Below are 20804 nucleotides of genomic sequence, written 5' to 3'. Positions count from 1 at the left end.
TATGGCCAGCAGATGGAACTGAAAACCATTGGAAATATACATCTATTTTTACTGTGCTCTTTAGGTCCATCTAGTGGCCTGGACAGAAAATACCTAATATTATTAATTTTGCCCCCATTCACATGGAACAAATGTACATGAAGTTTCACAGGACAATCAGCTGACCCCTTAATTACCGTAATCACAAGGAGGACCCACCTCTCATCTTTGAAGGATGGACTTTTCAAAAACTGTTTAAAACGCAGTTCAAATGCTTGTCCAATAGTGTTGATCACTTCTTGGGCTTTGCTGTTTGGGCACTCTAAAATGTGGCATGCTGAAAAAAAAAAGCCAAAACATCCCCAGTGAAAATTCTAGCAATTATCCTTTAAATTATTAGTCATAATTATACATTTTACATTAATAGATTTTATTATTACCATTAATAAAAGTTGAGGGTCTGTTTGAGCCAGAATGCCTGTTTTACCGCACAGTAGACATAATCTGGAGCAGGTGTGCATGGCAATATACAAGGAAAAAGAACCGCTGCTCCAGGTGTATGATGAGAGCTTGAAGTCGAGTGTCTCATAGAGTGCCAGCCCCGACCCGTCTCCGTGGGAAACTTGTAATAGAAGAAAAGAAACGGCTGCACATCCAGAGATTCCGATTGCCTTTTATTGTTACATAGTTACATAGTAGGTGAGGTTGAAAAAAGACACAAGTCCATCAAGTCCAACCTATGTGTGTGATTATATGTCAGTATTACATTGTATATCCCTGTATGTTGTGGTTGTTCAGGAGCTTATCTAATCGTTTCTTGAAACCATCGATGCCCCCCGCTGAGACCACCGACTGTGGAAGGGAATTCAACATCCTTTCCGCTCTTACAGTAAAGAACCCTCTACGTATTTTAAGATTAAACCTCTTTTCTTATCATTTTAATAAGTGGCCACGTGTCTTGTTAAACCCCCTTCTGCGGAAAAGTTTTATCCTTATTGTGTGATCACCAGTACGGTATTTGTAAATTTGTAAATTGAAATCATATTCCCTCTCAAGCGTCTCTTCTCCAGAGAGAATAGGTTCAGTGCTCGCAACCTTTCCTCATAACTAATATCCTCCAGACCCTTCATTAGCTTTGTTGCCCTTCTTTGTACTCTCTCCATTTCCAGTACATCCTTCCTGAGGACTGGTTTGCAGAACTGGACAGCATACTCCAGGTGCAGCCGGACCAGAGTCTTGTAGAGTGGGAGAATTATCGTTTTATCTCTGGAGTTAATCCCCATTTTAATCCATGAAAATATTCTTTTTGCTTTGTTAGCAGCAGCTTGGCATTGCATGCCATTGCTGAGCCTGTCATCTACTAGGACCCCCAGGTCCTTTTCCATCCTAGATTCCCCCAGAGGTTCTCCCCCCAGTGTATAGATTGCATTCATATTTTTGCCACCCAAATGCATTTTTTTTCCTACATTGAACATCATTTGCCATGTAGTTGCCCAGCCCATTACATTGTTCAGATCTTTTTGCAAGGTTTTCACATCCTGCAGAGAAGTTATTGCCCTGCTTAGCTTAGTATTGTCCGCAATACAGAGATTGAACTGTTCACCCCATCCTCCAGGTTGTTTATGAATAAATTGGGATTGGTCCCAGCACAGAACCATGGGGGAGCCCACTACCCACCCCCTGACCTGAGTATTCCCCATTTATCACCACCCTCTGAACTCACCCTTGTAGACAGTTTTCAATCCATATACTGACCCTATAGCGGGAATATGCAATTAGCGGACCTAGTTGCAAAACTACAAGTCCCATCATGCCTGTGCCTCTGGGTGTTGTGCTTGTGGCTGTCAGAGTCTTGCTATGCCTAATGGGACTTGTAGTTCTGCAACAGCTGGAGGTCCGCTAATTGCATAACCCTGCCCTATAGTAAAGTGACCTTATGTTGGTGTCTTTGGTGTTATCACTGTGAACAATAAAAGGCAATCGGAATCTCTGGATGTGCAGCCGTTTCTTTTTTTTCTATTACAAGTTGTGGCAACCAATCAGATTCATTCCATCCTCAGTTTTTTCAGTTAAGCTTTGAAAATAAAAGATAGAAACTGATTGGTTGCCATGCACAGCCGCTCTTGATTCCGTCAGCTCTACTTTTAATACATTTCCTGCATTGTGTTGATGTGCACTGACACACATTTTGGATACTTAAAATTTTCTTTTTTGAGGCTGCATTTGAACTGACCCCAATGCAGCATGCAGGATATTTGGTGTGAATATATTCCAGGGAAAACAATAGAAAATGCAGCAAAATGAATGGCAACACGTGTGGTGGGAATAAGCTCTGAAATATCGTTTGGATTTGTTTTCTTTGACAGGTGTCATAAAAAAAGAGCAAAACAGTCCTGACTTTTCAGAGGTCCTTTAGACACCGAAAAAAACTTCTATTAAAAACAATCAGAATGGTATTTAAATAACAGCTGTCTGCTGCATTATTAGCAGTGGACAATATTTTTTAATCAGAAATTTGTTTTAATCATAAATTTGTTCAAAATCATCAAGTATGCTGCTTGGACTGTAACTGTTTTATGTACATGTAAAATAGATGCAATATTGAAAAAAAAATATATTAAAAAAATAAATCTCTAGGTATAATAAGCAATATAAATACAGACTTTTGGAATTTGCAGTAGCATGTTGGAAGAAAATGGAAACAATGGGACGCTTCCTCCAGAAGAGCTGTTCTGCCAGTGGCCATTAGATGGCAGTATGAGTTCAGTTTAGAAAAGAGCTGGTCCCAGAACTTTTCAGCTTATGTAAGACTGGGTTCATGTTTGAGCCACCTTTTCGTTTTCTTTTTTTTTGGGGGAATTTTTTATGGGTGTTGATAAACGTCCTTTACAGTGTTTTCAGGTTTCAGTATTTTGGTTTTAGACCATGGAAAGCTAATTGATAAGAAAAAAATTAGCACAAAATGCACATTTGCCACCTATTGGGGGCAGCGGGTACCCGCTCCCACTTCTGGGTGACTTTTCCGCAGCAAAATTTCCCAGAAGATCGGCCCCCTTCCTCCTTCCCATGCTGCTGGGCCGTTCACAAAGCGCAGCACGCTTCACGCATGTGCAGTAGGGAGCCGGCTGTGAAGCCGCAAGGGCTTCATTGGCAGATTTCTCCTACAAGAAATGGCAGCACCCGAGAGCCAATTAAAAAAATCGGCTGGGCTGAAGGCACCGCTGGACTCCAGGACAGGTAAGTGTCCTAATATTAAAAGTCAGCAGCTACAGTATTTGTAGCTGCTGAATTAAAAAAATGTTTGAAGGAGCCTGGAGCTCAGCTATAAGGCCCAATGTGGAAAGTGAGGGTCTCTACTCATCAGATCCACCAATCACATACTCCACTACTGAGCTCCCACCAAATGCATGAAAAACTCACGAGTCTGCCCCTATAGCAGCGCTTGCGATAATTGCAAGTGAATCTGGCAGGCTCGTTGTACCCAAGTTGATTGATCGATCATCTTGGTACTTTCAGACTGCCCATTAAAGCTGAGCTCCACCCTAAAGTGGAACTCCTGCTGATCGGAACCCTCCCCCCCATTTGACACCTTTCAGGGGGGTGCAGATACCTGTCTGAGGCTTTCTCCCTGGTGTGGAGGGTCGTGCTCGGCCCCTCCCTTGGACTTCAGAAGAGTCAGGACGCCCACTAACACACAGCTCCTTTCTCTATCTGCAATGTAGAGAGCGTCCTGACTCTCCTGTAGTCCAAGGGACTGTGCTTGTCTGCACAGGATGTTGTGTTGAAATGAAAACCCAGGGACCAGCACAGTCAGCAATAAAACACTACATGGGTTCTAACCATTCCACACTGTATCCAAAACAAAATTAAACATATTCGTCTAAGGATATACTTTAAGGCTAAATTGTATTGACCACACTTAAGGGTGTGTTCATGAAAAGATTGCATAGCTATTCATTCATCAGAAATGCATGCACATTCATTTTGTGTGAATAGGGCAAAATCAAATGTTCTCTGGCTATAATATCTGCAATCTGGAAGATACTACATTATGTCCACTAGATGGCGCATACTAATGCTTTATTTAAAGCGGGAGTTCATCCGAATTTTTTTTTTTAACATTAGATTGAGGCTAATTATGCGAAGCAGAACCGGGTGTTTATTTTAAAATAAATTCAGTACTTACCGTTTTAGAGATCGATGTTCTCCGTGGCTTCCGGGTATGATCTTCGGGACTGGGCGTTCCTATTTGATTGACAGCCTTCCGACGGTCGCATACAGCGCGTCACGAGTTCCCGAACGTCGGTGCGGCTCTATACGGCGCCTGCGCACCGACGTTCGGCTACTTTCGGGAACTCGTGACGCGCTGTATGCGACCGTCGGAAGGCTGTCAATCAAATAGGAACGCCCAGTCCCGCAGCCCATACCCGGAAGCAGTGGAAGAACATCGATCTCTAAAACGGTAAGTACAGCATTGATTTTAAAATAAACACCCGATTCTGCTTCGCATACTTAGCCTCAATCTAATGTTAAAAAATGATTTTTTGGGTGAACCTCCACTTTAAGAAGCATACTAATTTCCAAGGATAGTGCTAGCTAGTTACCATATTATGGCCGCTAGAAGATGGTGTTGACGGTAATAGGCAAAAAGAATGATCTCCAGCGCCATCTAGTGGCCATACTGCAGTATTTTCTACATTTACACATTCAACTTGCAGAGAATATAGCTGGGGAATGTTCGATTTTGCCCTATTCGCACAGAACACATTTTCATACAATTTCAATGGATATAGCTATGTGATTTTTTTTTTTTTGTTATAAATACACCCCTTGGGTGCACACAAGGTTTATCCTCCACTGATCTCCATAATAAACTGCAAGACTGGGGCCGTCACAGTTATCCAAGAAACTGCAAAATCAACTGCTGCAATGTTGAGCACCTTAGATTACCCAACGTGCTCAATAATGCCTTCTAGTATGAGAAATGGCTCAAAAATTGCATTGATGTTTAGTCTATCATTTTCTTCTATCAATTTGCCTATGGCCCAATTTATACTTGGTGTGAACTCTGTACTAAGGCCACTGAAACAGATCGGCAGGGATCTCTTATCTGATATCAGAGATGAGCAAAATCAGTTTACAAAACTCTGAATATGACTAGATTTGTGTAGACGCATAACTTACAAACACTACAGGATTATCTAAATCAGCATGTTAGACCAATTTTTACATTGTTAAATCCCTCAAGGCATTTTTAAAGGTAAATGGCCCTTTCACACGGGTGATCCGATTAACTGGAAGGTCCATGCATTGTTATGAACCACCTACCTCTGGGTCCTATCAGGACCACTAAAAAAAATGGTGGACAACGGTCTCTTCTTCCCTTTGGGTGGACCGGATAAGAGTCAGCCAGCTATAACTGGACCATGTAGTCCGCTTACTCCCGGCTGGCCATAAAGCAAAGCGGGGTCTGTCCCTGTCCGCTCTGCATAAACAAAGTGGACACGGACCAGTCATCCGCCCCGATCAGCAGGGGATCAGTGGATAGACCTACTGCTGATCGGAACGAAAGGCGCTCATGTAAAATGGCCCAAATGAGTTCACTAGACACTCCCTTTTAAGATAAGATACAGGGGAAAAATAAAACGGTATTCTCCCTCCTCCTTCCAGTCTTCACAGATAAAGGTTCTCCATAATCTATTGAGAGCAGCAAGTGGAGGAAAGGGACAGGTAATCTTTTCAGCTATCGGTTTATACCATAAGATTTCAAAGCAATGTATATCTATGCACAGGACATCATAGACAGCTTCCAGACAGAAAGAAATGACTGATTTAGGAGTCTCATTTAGCAAAATACTGTATTTGTGACCGCAAAGTACGCACTAATCAGTCATACCTCTTTGGTTCACTGGATCCTTGGCTACATAAGCAACATAATCAGTGGTGTCCTAAAATAAAAATAAATATGTTAGATCTTATATAATGATACATATATATATATTAAAAATAAATAATACACCCAAACATTTTGTTGTGGCTTTTTGTAGTAAGAGTTATGTTAAAGATGAACTTGGAGAGAAAGAAAAATCCTCCCTTGCAGTGGGGCTCTCCATTCACTGTATGAGTTAAATGCTAGTTTAAAGGGGGTTGTAAAGGTTTGTTTTTTATTTTCTAAATAGGTTCCTTTAAAGTGGAGCTCCACCCTAAAGTGGAACTCCCGCTGAACGGAACCCTCCCCCCTCCGGTGTCACATTTGACACCTTTCAGGGGGGAGGGGGTGCAGAAACCTGTCTAAAGACAGGTATTTGCACCCACTTCCAGCCACACAGTTTCGGGTAAACTGCGGGCGGAACGTCACCTCCCGTCCTCCCCCCGTTGGACGGGAACACTCGGCTCCCAGAGCACAGCGGGAGCCAATCAGCGGCGCAGCGCAACTCGCGCGCGCCGTAGGGAACCGGGCAGTGAAGCCGGAGCGCTTCACTTCCTGGTTCCCTCACTGAGGATGGCGGGGGGGCAGCAGAGTGACGAGCGATCGCTCGTCCTCTGCTGCAGACGGCGCTGGACTCCAGGACAGGTAAGTGTCCTAATATTAAAAGTCAGCAGCTGCAGTATTTGTAGCTGCTGGCTTTTAATATTTTTTTTTCATGGCACATCCGCTTTAAGCTAGTGCTTTGTTGGTTCACTAACCTTTTCCCTTGATTTCCCTTCTAAATGTTTTTTTTCTTCTAAATGTTTTTTTTCTTTGTCTGAATTTCTCACTTCCTGTTTCTCCTCAGTAAGCTTTCCACCATCATCCGAGCCGTTCTGGCTGGGGGTTAGTCAGCGTGCTCGCCCCCTCCCTTGGGACTACATCCCGTGGGGAGATGCCACAGCGAAACGAATACAATAGAACAGAAAATAAAATACCTTAGTACTCAGACTGTCTGGCAAACAATGATCCTAAGAATAGGGATGTGACAGTAGGGTGAACCACAAAGGAGTTCAGATCTGAGAGGATTTGTCTTTCACATTTTGAATATAACGGGGATAGTTGTCATGGTCCAAAAAAAGGATAGGGAATTGGGGAGGAACCCCCCCCCCACAGTCTGAGCTCCACCACGTTTGCCATCAGGAAACATCAGTCCCCTGATGTCAGGCCTATACTTGGACCCACAGGTGTACCTTGGCTGCTAAAGACAGAGGGCCAGATCCACAAAGCAGTTACGCTGGCGTATCTATTGATACGCCGCGTAACTTCTAGGTTGCTCCGGCGTATCTTTGTTTTGTATCCACAAAACAAGATACGCCTGAAGCTGGGCTAGATCCGACTGGCGTACGTCTTAGTACGCCGTCGGATCTAAGGTGCATATTTACGCTGGCCGCTAGGTGGCGCTTCCATCGATTTCCGCGTCGAGTATGCAAATTAGCTAGATACGCCGATCCACAAACGTACGTCCGGCCGGCGCATTTTTTACGTCGTTTCCGTAAGGCTTTTTCCGCCGTAAAGTTACCCCTGCTCTATGAGGCGTAGCCAATGTTAAGTATGGACGTCGGGCCAGCATCGAATTTTCCGTTGTTTACGTCGTTTGCGTAAAACGTTCGTGAATAGGGCTTTGCGTAGAATTACGTTCACGTTGAAAGCATTGGCTTGTTGCAGGTTAATTTGGAGCATGCGCACTGGGATACCCCCACGGACGGCGCATGCCGTTCCAAAAAAACGTCATTTACGTGAGGTCAAGACGTATTAACATAAAACACGCCCACAACTTAGTGATTTGAATTGCGCGCCCTTACGCCGACACATTTACACTACGCTGCCATAACTTACGACACAAATTCTTTGTGGATACAGGAAATACGCTTTAAGTTTTGGCGGCGTAGTGTATCTGAGATACGCTACGCCGGACTTAAAAAAGCGATACGCTACGTGGATCTGGCCCAGAGACTGTGTCGAGACATAAAACTTGTACGTGAGATCTGCTAAATACACAACCATGTTTTTACTAAATTGTTCTTCCCCGTGGTTTGTGGCAAGAATGTTCTCAATCTGATATATTTTTAAGATTTGATGTAACCAAACCCTCATTAGGGGAGGTGTTAGTTGCTTCCAATAGAGAGGGGTGCAGGATTTCGCTGCATTTTACAGTTGTAACGTGAGTGATGTCCATACGTTTTTTTAAATGAGGCTTAATAGACGAAAAGCTTGTCCACTGCGGCCTCAATTGTGACTGTCTCTTTCTTTAACCAACTTTAACCAATCCTGAACAGAATTGACTAAAAAACGATTTTATCATGAAAAGTCTTGAGTATATCATCAACAGTAAAAGCCTGCTCTCCTTCCAGCCATCTTCAAAAGGATAGTGTCATCCTATGGGCATGGCCCCCTTCTCTATTGCCTTGCATTTCTCTAAAATGAACACAATAGGACTCTGACGTGACTATATAAAATAAGAGTATTGTTTCTTATACCTTCTCATAGTCAGAATCAGGGTTGTAAAGGTTCATGTTTTTTACCTTAATGCATCCTATTGTCAGGAAAGGTTCCATCCGCTGGTGATATTTATTATTATTATTGTTTGGCTCGCAGTACTGCGTTTCACCAGCAGGTGTCTCCTGGCAGTTTGGAACTGTCAGGAGAACTTCTCCCTGCTGGTGTTCTATCACCTTTGGGACGCAGTACTGGTCTCCAGCAGCGGATGGATCCTGGCAGTGTGGAGCGTACGGCTCTTGCTGCGCTCAGGTGTGACTTGAACCTAATCACTGACACCTCTACTTATACCTGGCGAGTACAAGCATACCTCGCCTTGGTATCTATCTATCTTCCTGAGCCTGAGCCTGCAATCCTGACCCTGAGCCTGCTTCGGACCCAACTCGATCCAATCTGATCCTTATCCCAAGCCCTTCCTGGACCTGTCCCGTCTGTATCCTGGTTTCCTTTATATCCCTGCCCCGCAGTCTATCCATCCTTGCTCTCCCTGTTCGTCTGGCTCCTTGTCCCCCATCCTGCTGGTATCCCCTGGTGTATGACCTCGGCCTGGCTTGTTACATTTATGGTATCTCCCCTGCATTTGTATATATTATTTGTTGTGGGTTGTGCACTGGTTGTTTTCACTTATTTGTCACCTTTTTAATAAATACCTTTTTCTTTAACTTATATGTGTTTCTGGTCTCCTCTATGCAGTCACACAGTCTGGTCTACTAGCTTCCCTGACACCTATGCATTAAGGTGAAAAAATATCTGACAGTTACGGCCCCCCCCGCCCCCCCCCCCCCGTTTTACTTACCTGAGCCCATTCAGTTGCTGCGCTCGCCCCTGACGTTCTCTTCTCTGCTCAGCCTGGCTATTGATTGGCTAGAGTGGATGGATTGATAGCAGCGCAGCCATTGGCTCACGCTGCTGTCAATCACATTCAATGGCGCGGCGCGCCGGGGGGTGGGGCCAAGTGATACAGTGAGCGACTATAGCCACCGGCTGTATCACAGGAGCGCGCCCGCAAGAACTAACCCCCATGGGAGAGGGCTCCCATGAAGGGGGTTAGGGCCAGATTCACGTAGCCCAGGCGCAACGTAACTTAAACGATTTAAGTTACACCGCCGCAAATTTCCCAAGTTAGTGCCCGATCCACAAAGCACTTACCTGGAAATTTGCGGCGGTGTATCCTAAATCCGTCCGGCGCAAGGCGGGCCCAATCGAATGGGGCGAGTCCCATTTAAATTAGGCGCGCTCCCGCGCCGGACGTACTGCGCATGCTCCGTCGGGTAAATTACCCGACGTGCATTGCGCGAAATGACGTCGCACCGACGTCATTTGCTTAGACGTTACCGTAAATGGCGTCCAGCGCCATTCACGGACGTCTTACGCAAACGACGTTGAGTTTTAAATTTCGACGCGGGAACGACGGCCATACTTAACATGGCTTAAGACAACTAGGGCTCAGCCCTAGTTTTACGCGGCGTAACTCGACGGAAACGACGTAGAGTTAGATCAACGGGCCGTTCAGACGTTTGGGGATCGCCGTAAGTATTCATTTGCATATTCTACGCCGGCCGCAATGGCCTCGCCGGCCTAGAATTGCATCCTTAAGATCCGACAGTGTAATTCAATGATCTTAGGGCTAGCTATGCGTAACTGATTCTATGAATCAGTCGCATAGTTAGAAACAGAGATACGACGGCGTATCAGTAGATACGCCGTCGTATCTCGTTTGTGAATCTGGCCCTTAGTTCTTGCGGGGAGGAGCCGAGACAGCAGCCAAGGGACCCCAGAAGACCAGGTTCGGGGCCACTCTGTGCAAAACGAGCTGCACAGTGGAGGTAAGTATGACATGTTTACAACCCCTTTAAGATTTATAGCCTGAAAGGCCTTGGTAGCTATCCCATCAAGCAGTCTGGCTAACAGGCAGATCTATTTAATTTTGGGGCTTTAATAAATGGCACTGTCTCAACATCTTGAAAAAAGCCTACAATATCATCAGTTGCCTAAATAAAGAATTAAAAAAAAAATTGTGGGCTTTTAACACTGGTGGTAAGCTGCCTCCTTTTCAGCTTGAGCTTTCTACAGTGCAAAATAATTGCATTCTCATTCGTCCACCTTTCTAATGTTTTCCCAGTTATTGTTCAGGGTGGCCTGTTCTCCTACTATAGTCCTTTCTTCCTGATATCAAGCATCTCATTGACTTGTTGTAGACATTTTGCTCAGTTCGATGTTGCAGTTGCTATTTCAAGTTCTGGTCTGACTCTCTCACCGTTGCTGCCAACCATTGTCAGGGATCACAAAATAGGAGTGAGTTTCTAGGCCCAAAAGTCCATATTTATTTAAAAACACTAATGCCGCGTACACACGTTTTTCCGACAACAAAACCGTGGATTTTTTTCCGATTGAATTTTGGCTCAAACTTGTCATGCATACACACGGTCACACAAATCTTGTAGGAAATTCCGAACATCAAGAACATGGTGACGTACAACACTACAACGAGCCGTGAAAAATTAAGTTCAATGATTCCGAGTATGCGTAGGATATTTACGTGCCGGAATTGCAAACGGACGATCGGAATTTCCGAATGTTCTCATTTGATTCTCAATGAGAACCAAATGTGTGGTCGAAAATTCCGACAGCAAATGTCCGATGGAGCATACACATGGTCAGAATTTCCGACCGTGTGTACGCAGCATTAGCTGATGATCAAAAAGCACATTCCTGTGTAGACCGCAGGATTACATCAGTCAATGAACCATAGATAGCAAAAGCTTCTCCAAGACACTGCAATGGCATCAACAACACTATACAAAATGATTGATAAAATTCCCAGATAGCTCCCTTAAACTGTTTATCATGTTCATGTAAGTATTCACTTATCTGATTATAATGGGCAGCATGCACTCACACCATACATAATATAAGGATATTAGATTTCACATTCTAGTTTACTGACTGTTTAAAAAATAAAGCCTCCTTTATTTTTTTTATAGAGATCACAGCCTTCAAATAATCTTTTCATTGCAGCCGTGTATATGGAAATCCTCAATATGGAGCCTTAATTTTTATTTTATTTTTTAGAATTCTTTATTTACGAGATCAAGGATGACAATTTAGCACATGGTATTAAGAGACATAGCTAAATAGTAATTGCAGTAATCAACAAATTGCTATTCGTTTTACAAAAAAATCAACATGCAAGGGTAGTCCAGGGTACGAATTACAAAAATAGGGCTAGATTCACAAAAGACTTACGACGGGCGTATCAGTAGATACGCCGTCGTAAGTCCGAATCCGCGCCGTCGTATATTTAAGCGTATGCTCAAATTGAGATACGCTTAAATGTTGCTAAGATACGACCGGCGTAAGTCTCCTACGCCGTCGTATCTTAGCTGTCTATTTACGCTGGCCGCTAGGGGCGTGTACGCTGATTTACGCCTAGAATATGTAAATCAACAAGATACGCCTATTCACGAACGTACGCACGGCCGTCGCAGTAAAGATACGCTGTTTACGTAAGGCGTTTTCAGGCGTAAAGATAAACCACCAAAAAGATGGCGCAGCCAATGTTAAGTATGGACGTCGGACAGCCGTAAAATTTTTCAAGTTTTACGTCGTTTGCGTAACTCGTCTGGGGCTGGGCGTAAGTTACGTTCACGTCGAAAGCATTGACTATTTGCGGCGTGATTTCGAGCATGCGCACTGGGAAACTTTCACGGACAGTTCGTTAGAAGCGTCAAATACGTGGGGTCACTAGTAATTTGCATACAACATGCCCCCTACTAGCCTATTTTGAAAAAACACTGATCTAACCAACCAGGTAAATAATTGTAATAGTAAACAAACTATATATATTACAATTAAAACAGACAATTGTCTAAAGTGGGAGACGAATCTGTTAGTGATAACGTGGGGCATGTGTCCAGGAGGGAATACACGTGTATGTCAATCCTCCACCCCTTGGATTCATGCTAAACTGGACACTGTATTGTACAAGACACATAGATATCTGCACACAAAGGCAAATTACTACCCCCCCCCCCCCATAGGGGTTGACATTCAATAAACAACCCATAGTAGAAAGTCTGGCATACTTACTTTCCCCTTGTGGTTACAAAAAAGGTTGTTAAAAAGAATATGGCTAAAGCTTTATTTTGACTTGCCGGTCATAGGAGTGCACTTACTTGTGCTCACACATGTCACAGAGTCACTCCAGGCTCTGAAAGGATTCCATCAATAATGTCAGAAGCCACCCAAAGGGGAAAGCTCTGCTTGTTTGCAAACTCTCCCCCCCCTTCCTCTACTGCCACATTTGGCAATTTGTGGGGTAAAGGGGGGGATAGGGTACCTGGTTTGACATTGACCAGGAAGTGCAGCCCCTCTCCTTCCTCTGCAGTCTTCTGGGACATATTACAGGTCCCAGAAGACTACAGGACATTCACAAGGCGCAGCACGACCCGCACAGCTTCACTTCCTGTTTCCCTTACTAGAGATGCCATGGCGCCTGCACCCGAAGCATATTAAAGAATCGGCTCAGGTGAGGACATTGCAGGATCCCTGACAGTAAAGTGTCCTTATATTAAAATCAGCAGCTACAGTATTTGTAGATGCTGACTTTTAATTTTTTCTGATGGACCCTGGAGCTTCTATCTAACAGCTGGCTCAGCCTTTCAGTGTGTGGCTGAGAGACTGAGCCAGTTGCTCCCATCCCCTGGTGCGCCCATGGTGGCTGAGCCTTCTGTGCTGAGAGTGCACTCACTGCGTGCTCCCAGCACAGCGACCAAGCTGGCCGGAACGGCTCCTGTCCATGTGACTACCATGACAGCCAATCAGAGTAATCACATAATTGGGAAGTGCATCCTGCCCCACAATGTAAAGACCCAGTTATAGGTCCACTGGGAGGGGTTAGGAAGGGGATAAACTAGTCTAAATGTGCCCTGTAATACGATGCTAAAATTAAAAATTAAAAGTAATTCCTGGTGGATGATGTTTATGTAATGTATATGCTATCTATACAAACACAAGCAGGGGGGAACCTTTCAAGCGGCTTGGTCCTGCACCTGACCATTGACCTGTTGGGTGAGCAGATCTTCCTATTATAACTTTGGCTGTATTATCACTTTTTAAGTGGTTGAATTATATTGTAATTGTTTTGTGTCTTATTGTGTCATTTGTTTTATAGATAACTCCTCCTGAGGAAGCGGTGTGTATAACGCAAAACTAGTTGAGGAAATGCCAATCTATATACTACATCAACAGATGCCTCTCGGGGGGGACCCGTAGTATTTGTTTGTTTTGATATTTTAATGTACTTTGTATGTCAATTTTATATGTAATAAATAGCTTATTTTATATAAGAACTACGTTGTTGTTTATCAGTACTGAGATAGTCCATTATAACCAATTGGCCCCATACTCCAACCCCTCACTGTTTCGCTATACAAGCACAGGGATATATTTGACAGGTTATTATTATTATTTTATAGGAAACAAGTAAAAAGGAAAATATGTAAATTACATGTCATTGCTGATTACCTTCTGAAAATACTAGTTACCTGGTTTTCATGTTGATCTAAAGTTTAAATTCCTTCTGAGCTACTGACCTAAAACAAGTATGGGGCAGGTCGAGTCAGAACTCCTGACTTGCTATTTTATTCCAAGCTGGGCTAGTGGAGAGCTGGTGCAAGGATTTTTTACACCCTAGGCGAAACCCAATTTTGCCTCCCCCACTGGCTCCACCCCGGACCCCACCGCCTTTGCCCTGTCCATGTATACAGTGGGCTAGGGTACTATATGGACCGGCTAGGGTAGTATAGGGACAGATTAGAGTACTATACGGACCGGCTAGGGTACTATAGGGACAGGCTAGGGTACTGTATGGACAGGCTAGGGTAGTATAGGGACAGGCTAGGGTAGTATAGGGACAGGCTAGGGTAGTATACGGACAGGCTAGGGTACTATACGGACAGGCTAGGGTACTATACGGACAGGCTAGGGTAGTATACGGACAGGCTAGGGTAGTATACGGACAGGCTAGGGTACTATACAGACAGGCTACGGTAGTATACGGACAGGCTAGGGTAGTATAGGGACAGGCTAGGGTAGTATAGGGACAGGCTAGGGTAGTATAGGGACAGGCTAGGGTACTATACTAGTGACTCATAAAACACTGAACCCACTGGATCAGTGTTACAGCAAAGCACCTAGCATCCTTAAAAGATGTCAGCAGCAGCAAAGGAAAGTTTGCATTAGAAAAGTACAAAGGCTGTCATTCCTAACCTTTTGAAAATGCTGTTTGCCTGGTACTGGTTTCAATTCATTCTCAGTTACTGAATGAACACTACCAGCTTGATAGCCACAGAACTAGCATTTTTAGAAGAACATCAGAACCTGCAAAGTCATTTCTCATCACAGGTTTTCAGTAAACCAGATGCAATAAAGAAGATGTATACTTACAGGATCACCACCAGAGGCAAATGATATTGACTGCATATGATGGTTAGCAACTATCTACAAAACAAAAAAAAACAATAGTAACAAATTAATTGTCAATTACAAATAGTGCTCATTAACTTCGAAGTAAGGGTATCTACAACTTCTTAAAATCTATGTAAACTCTCAGAAGCAGGGTGTTTTTTAGAGTGAAGTAAAACATGAAGGTATGGATGAATGGGTTTGTTGTGAATGGTAAAAATGTATTAAATAGCGTTTTTGGTTTGCGGTGTTCAGATGTAATGTACTTCCACTTTTAGCTCTGACTATCAGTAATACACTGCTATTTCCTACACAGATAAAGCAATAAGTGATACTTCTTTGGACTCGCTCCCCCAGACCCAATGGATGCAAAGGAGGGGGTGTTGGAATCCGTTTAACCCCACATAGCACCTTTCAAGTACTTTACACACCTCCCTCTCTGTCACTCTCCTCATTTGAGGCACATTGCATTTGTCTCTTCTCCCCAGTTTCTCTAAGGAAAGCTGTGATCATCCTTTCTTAAAGCGAATGTCCGCTGAAAAAAAATATTAAAAGCCAGCGGCTACAAATACTGCAGCTAGTGAGTTTTAATATTAGGACACTTGCCTGTCCTGGAGTCCAGCGCCGTCTGCAGCAGAGGACGAGCGATCGCTCGTCACTCTGCTGCCCCCACCGCCATCCTCAATGAGGGAACCAGGAAGTAAAGCGCTCCGGCTTCACTGCCCGGTTCCCTACGGCGCATTCGTGAGTCGCGCTACCCTCTGCCGATTGGCTCCCGCTGTGTACTGGGAGCCGAGTGTTCCCAGAACACAACGGGGGGACGGGGAACGGGAGGTGACGTCATGCCCGCAGTCTGCCCGAGACTGTGTGGCCGGAAGTGGGTGCAAATACCTGTCTTTAGACAGGTATCTGCACCCCCCTGAAAGGTGTCAAATGTGATCCACCCATGTCCCTGGTCAGACCACCATATAGTCTCTTTCAACACCTCCCATATAGGTTCAACAACCACAGCGCACAAATGGCGAATAAATGATTCCCTGCTAACTGACCCAACAATCTCTCAAGAAATCCTATCTCACCTCAAGCAATACTTTGCACTTAACATAGCACCAGACATGCCGCCTACAACTTTATGGATGGCACATAAGGCGGTCATGAGAGGCCATTTGATAAATATTGCCTCAACCAAAAATAAATCTAAACTCGCAGATATAAGATCTCTCACAAGAGATCTAGATCTTTTGTATCACAGGAACAACTAAAACCCCTCCAGCAATATTTTAAAACAAATTCAAGATAAACGCACAGCCTTAGACTCATTACTTACATCAGATACAGAAAAAGCCCTTAGATGGTCTAAAGCTAGATTTTTGCTTAATAGCAATTCATACTCTACCATGTTTGCTTCAAAACTCAAACAACAAAACCCCCACACCTTTAAATTAAGGAATTCATCAGGCAACTTAGTTCTCCCACCCCAAAGAAGTTATGAACATATTTTTAGACTTCTATAAAAAGCTGCTCTTTACTCCCCAATCCTCACCTAAACAAACTTCCTTAAACTGGATTAATGATATTACGTTGCCTACTCTATCTAACGAACAAATAGAGATGCTCAACGCTCCTTGCTCAGACATAGAAATTAATAGAATAATAAACTCTCTAAAAACATCTACAGCTCCAGGCCCTGATGGATACTCCACATTATAAAAAATTTGCCACCACATTAACCCCACACCTTACAAAATTATATAACCATTTCCTACAAGGAAACCAATTCCCATCAGAAATGCTCCTAGCAAACATGTCCCTTCTTCCCAAACCAAATAAAGATCATTCCATCCCACAAAATGATCACCCAATTTCAGTCATTGATAATGATCTGAAAATATTTGTCCGATTGCTAGCTGACAGGTTAGCTGCAGTTATTTCCCCACTAATAAATCCAGATCAAACAGGATTCATCCCGAACAGACAAATAACAGATAACATAAGACTGACTACAAACATCATTCAAGACTCTAACCTAAACTCTAAAACTACACTCCTACTCAGTCTCGATATCCATAAAGCCTTTGATAGCGTTAGCTGGGCATACTTAGACATTCCCTAGATACGGCATAAACAGCGAATTCCTACATGGTTTCAAAGTCCTCTACCATAACCCCCAAACACGCATCAAACTCCCCGGCAACAATTCTGACTTTTTCCCGCTGAGCAAGGGCACCAGGCAGGGATTCCCACTTTCCCCACTCCTCTTTGCCCTGGCAATAGAGCCCCTTGCCTGTGCGATTAGAAACAACACAGATATCAAAGGATACACTAAAGGGTCCAAAGAATTCAAGCTAAGCCTCTATGTCTATGCAGATGACGTCCTTCTCAGTGGCGGTTTGTCCATAGAGGGCGCCGGAGTGCCGCCCTTTCTGGCTCTCGCACAGCCACTGAAATACAGAGATTCATGCATTGCATGAATCTATGTATTTTCGCCACTGCCGCCCACTATTCAGATGGCCGGGTGGTGAGCGCCGGCCACCTGAATAACGACAGCTGGTTGGCTGTGTGGAAGTGCCTATCAGAGCCAGCGCCCTCAGGCTGTAGTCAGCTTCCTAATGCTTATCCTCGGGACGTACCGGCGGTGCGTTCCTTGGATAAGACTGACAGGCGTCTCAGCCAATCAGGTTCACCGGTAACCTGATTGGCTGAAGCATAATCGAGGGCGGGTGAAGACATCGAGGGACGTGGAAGGAGGATGGCTGACCCCCAGAAAGCTAAGTGCCAGGCGAGGGGGCATTTTACAGGGCACAGCAGCGACAATGGACACAGTGGTGACAATGGGCACAGTGGCAACAATGGGCACAGTGGCGACAATTAAAGGGCACAGTGGCATTAAAGGGCACAGTGGTGACAATTAAGGGCACAGTGGCGACAATTGGCACAGTGGCGACAAATAAAGGGCACAGTGGTGACAATTAAAGGGCACAGTGGCGACAATTAAAGGGCACAGTGGCGACAATTAAAGGGCACAGTGGCTGCGCTTGATAGCATGGCACAGTGGTGACAATTGATGGCAGAGTGGCTGTGTTTGATGGCATGGCACAGTGACTGCGTTTGATGGCATGGCACAGTGGTTGCGTTTGATGGCATGGCACAGTGGCTGCGTTTGATGGCATGGCACAGCGGTGACAATTGATGGCACAGTGGCTGCATTTGATGGGCACAGTAAGGCTGCAATTGTTTTTTTGTTTTTTTTTAGTTTGCGCCCCCCCAAAAATGTTGAGCACCAGCTGCCACTGGTCCTTCACTTTTTAACGGATCCCCTCATCTCCTTACCAAATCTGACCAAAACACTAGACATTTTTCATGATCTGACTGGCTGAAGTGTAAACTTGTCTAAATGCTTAGCCCTACCCATTAATATCCCATCAGCCTTAATAACAACACTCAAAGACAATTTTCCATTCAATTGGTGTACGGATTCATTTAGATACCTAGGAATACATGTCACGCCCTCATACAAAACATTATTCCATGCAAATTACCCACCACTATTTAATAACATCAAAAGTATAATGAAAGTATGGTCTTCATACCAAATATTCTCAGGAAGAATAGTGGCCACGAAAATGGTTATACTACCCAAACTTTTATTCTTTTTTTAGAGCCCTTCCTCTTAGGCCGCGTACACACGGTCGTTCCAAACCGATGAGAATGGACTGAAGTTCAGTTTCATCGGTCCAAACCGACCGTGGGTATGGCCCATCGGTCTGTTGTCCTTCAGACCAAAATTTTAAAACTTGCTTTAAAATCGAACCGATGGACCGCTGACCGATCGGTCCAAACCTGCGCATGCTCAGAATCAAGTCGACGCATGCTTGGAAGCATTGAACTTTGTTTTTTTCAGCACGTCGTGTGTTCTACGTCACCGCGTTCTGACCCGATCGGATTTTGAACTGATGGTGTGTACGCACATCAGACCGTCAGGCCACTTCAGAGGTGAACCGATGGAAACCATTCTCATCGGTTTGGAACGACCGTGTGTACGCGACCTTACACTACCCAAAAACACGTTAGATTCTCTAGAGAAATCAATAAATTCATTTGGCAAAACAAAAAACCAAGGTTTAGCTACTAGCTAATGTTTAGGCCCCAATTAAGAGGAGGTCTAAATATCCCAAATTTATGGCTATATTATCTGTCAACCAGATTCACCCAACTTGCACAGTGGTATGCCCCAGCCTCCCAAATCCCCTGGCTCCTGTTCGAAGAAAAGTCAGTCCTCCCGTACCACCTACAAGGACTACTCTGGTCCAAATCTATTTTACCACAGAAAATAAGACCGTTAAATACAATTGTAACACATTCCCTACAACTGTGGAACAGACAAGATACCAAATTTAACATGTCTTCAGACATCCCCCGCTAGCATCCTTCTTAGGAGACCCTCACTTCACTTCCTTAGATAATAACCAAAACTAATTAGCAATATGGAAACTGCATAGTCTAACAAATCTAAATTCACTCATCCATAACAATACATTTTACTCTTTCACTGAACTACAAACAAAATATGACCTTGCACCTACAGAACATGAAAATTATACAAAGATAAAGCACTTCTACCAAAGATACTACTCACTCACTCTACGTATCCCCTTCTCAAATACGAACAGATTTGTATTTCCTCCCCACGAGACAAAGGATTAATTTCCAAAATGTATAAAAATCTTAACGAATTCAATGGCCTAGATTCTCGTACGGCCGCTTTACGTTGCGCGGGCGTAGCGTATCGTATTTACGCTACGCCGCCGCAACTTTAAGAGGCAAGTGCTGTATTCACAAAGCACTTGTGTCTAAAGTTACGGCGGCGTAGCGTAAATGGGCCGGTAGGGGGCGTGTTGTATTTAAATGAGGCTTGACCCCATGTAGATGCATGGCCGAACGAACGGCGCATGCTCAGTATCACATCGTATTTACGCCCAAAGATACGTCGGCTCAATGCCTGTGACGTGAACGTAACTTACGCACAGCCCTATTCGTGTACGACTTACGCAAACAACGTAAAAAGATACGCTTGTTCCGACGTCCATACTTTGCATGGGCTGCGCCACCTAGAGACATGCTTTATCTTAACGCCGGCGTATGTCTTACGTAAACGGCGTAACTAATTGCGACGGGCGTACGTACGTTCGTGAATCGGCGTATCTTGCTCATTTACATATTCGGCGCGGAAATCAAGGAAGCGCCACCTAGCGCCCAGCGTAATTATTGCAACCCAAGATACGACGGCGTAGGAGACTTACGCCGCTCGTATCTTGGCCAAATCTATGCGTAACTGATTCTATTGCCGCATACACACCATCACTTTCTGTGATGAAAAAAAACAACACTTTCTGTGAAGTAAAAAATGACGTTTTTGAAACTTCAATTTTCAAAGACGAAGTTGCCTACACACCATCGTTTTTCTCACAATGTTCTTGCAAAGTGAGGTTACGTTCCACCACGTTTTACCATTGAAGCTTGCTTCATAAGTAGCTTCTGGGCATGCGTGGATGAAAAAACGTCTTAGAAAACAACGTTTTTTGCTATACACGGTCAATTTCTGTGAAGTAAAAAGTGCACTTTTGAAAAACGACACATAAAATTGAAGCATGCTTGAATTTTTTTTGGTAGTTTTTTACAAGACATAAAATGACGTTTTCCCCCACACACGGTCAATTAAAGTGACGTTTTTGAAAACGTCATTTTTTTCCATCACATAAAGTGATGGTGTGTACGCGGCATATGAATCAGGTGCATAGATACGCCGGCGGCCATTCGGACTTACGACGGCGTATCTGGAGATACGCCGTCGTAAGTCTTTGTGAATCTGGGCCAATATGCCTGACAAAAACAC

At 44.1% G+C, this 20804-nt stretch overlaps 1 protein-coding gene across 1 annotated transcript in view; it reads right to left on the bottom strand.

The window, feature by feature from the left end:
• The window catches only part of SHC4 (SHC adaptor protein 4), a 142945-nt gene that overhangs the window by 35786 nt on the left and 86355 nt on the right, over positions 1-20804 (bottom strand). Inside the window, exons 5-7 of the mRNA XM_040342647.1 lie at positions 14894-14947; positions 5876-5927; positions 199-316 (exon numbers count right to left, since the gene is read on the bottom strand). Of these exons, the coding sequence (XP_040198581.1) occupies positions 199-316; positions 5876-5927; positions 14894-14947 (224 nt within the window). The remainder of the gene's footprint in view (positions 1-198; positions 317-5875; positions 5928-14893; positions 14948-20804) is intronic.

This window comes from Rana temporaria, chromosome 3 (genome assembly GCF_905171775.1).
Source record: "Rana temporaria chromosome 3, aRanTem1.1, whole genome shotgun sequence".
Lineage (NCBI taxonomy): Eukaryota > Metazoa > Chordata > Amphibia > Anura > Ranidae > Rana > Rana temporaria.
This window is presented reverse-complemented; position numbering and strand designations above follow the sequence as displayed.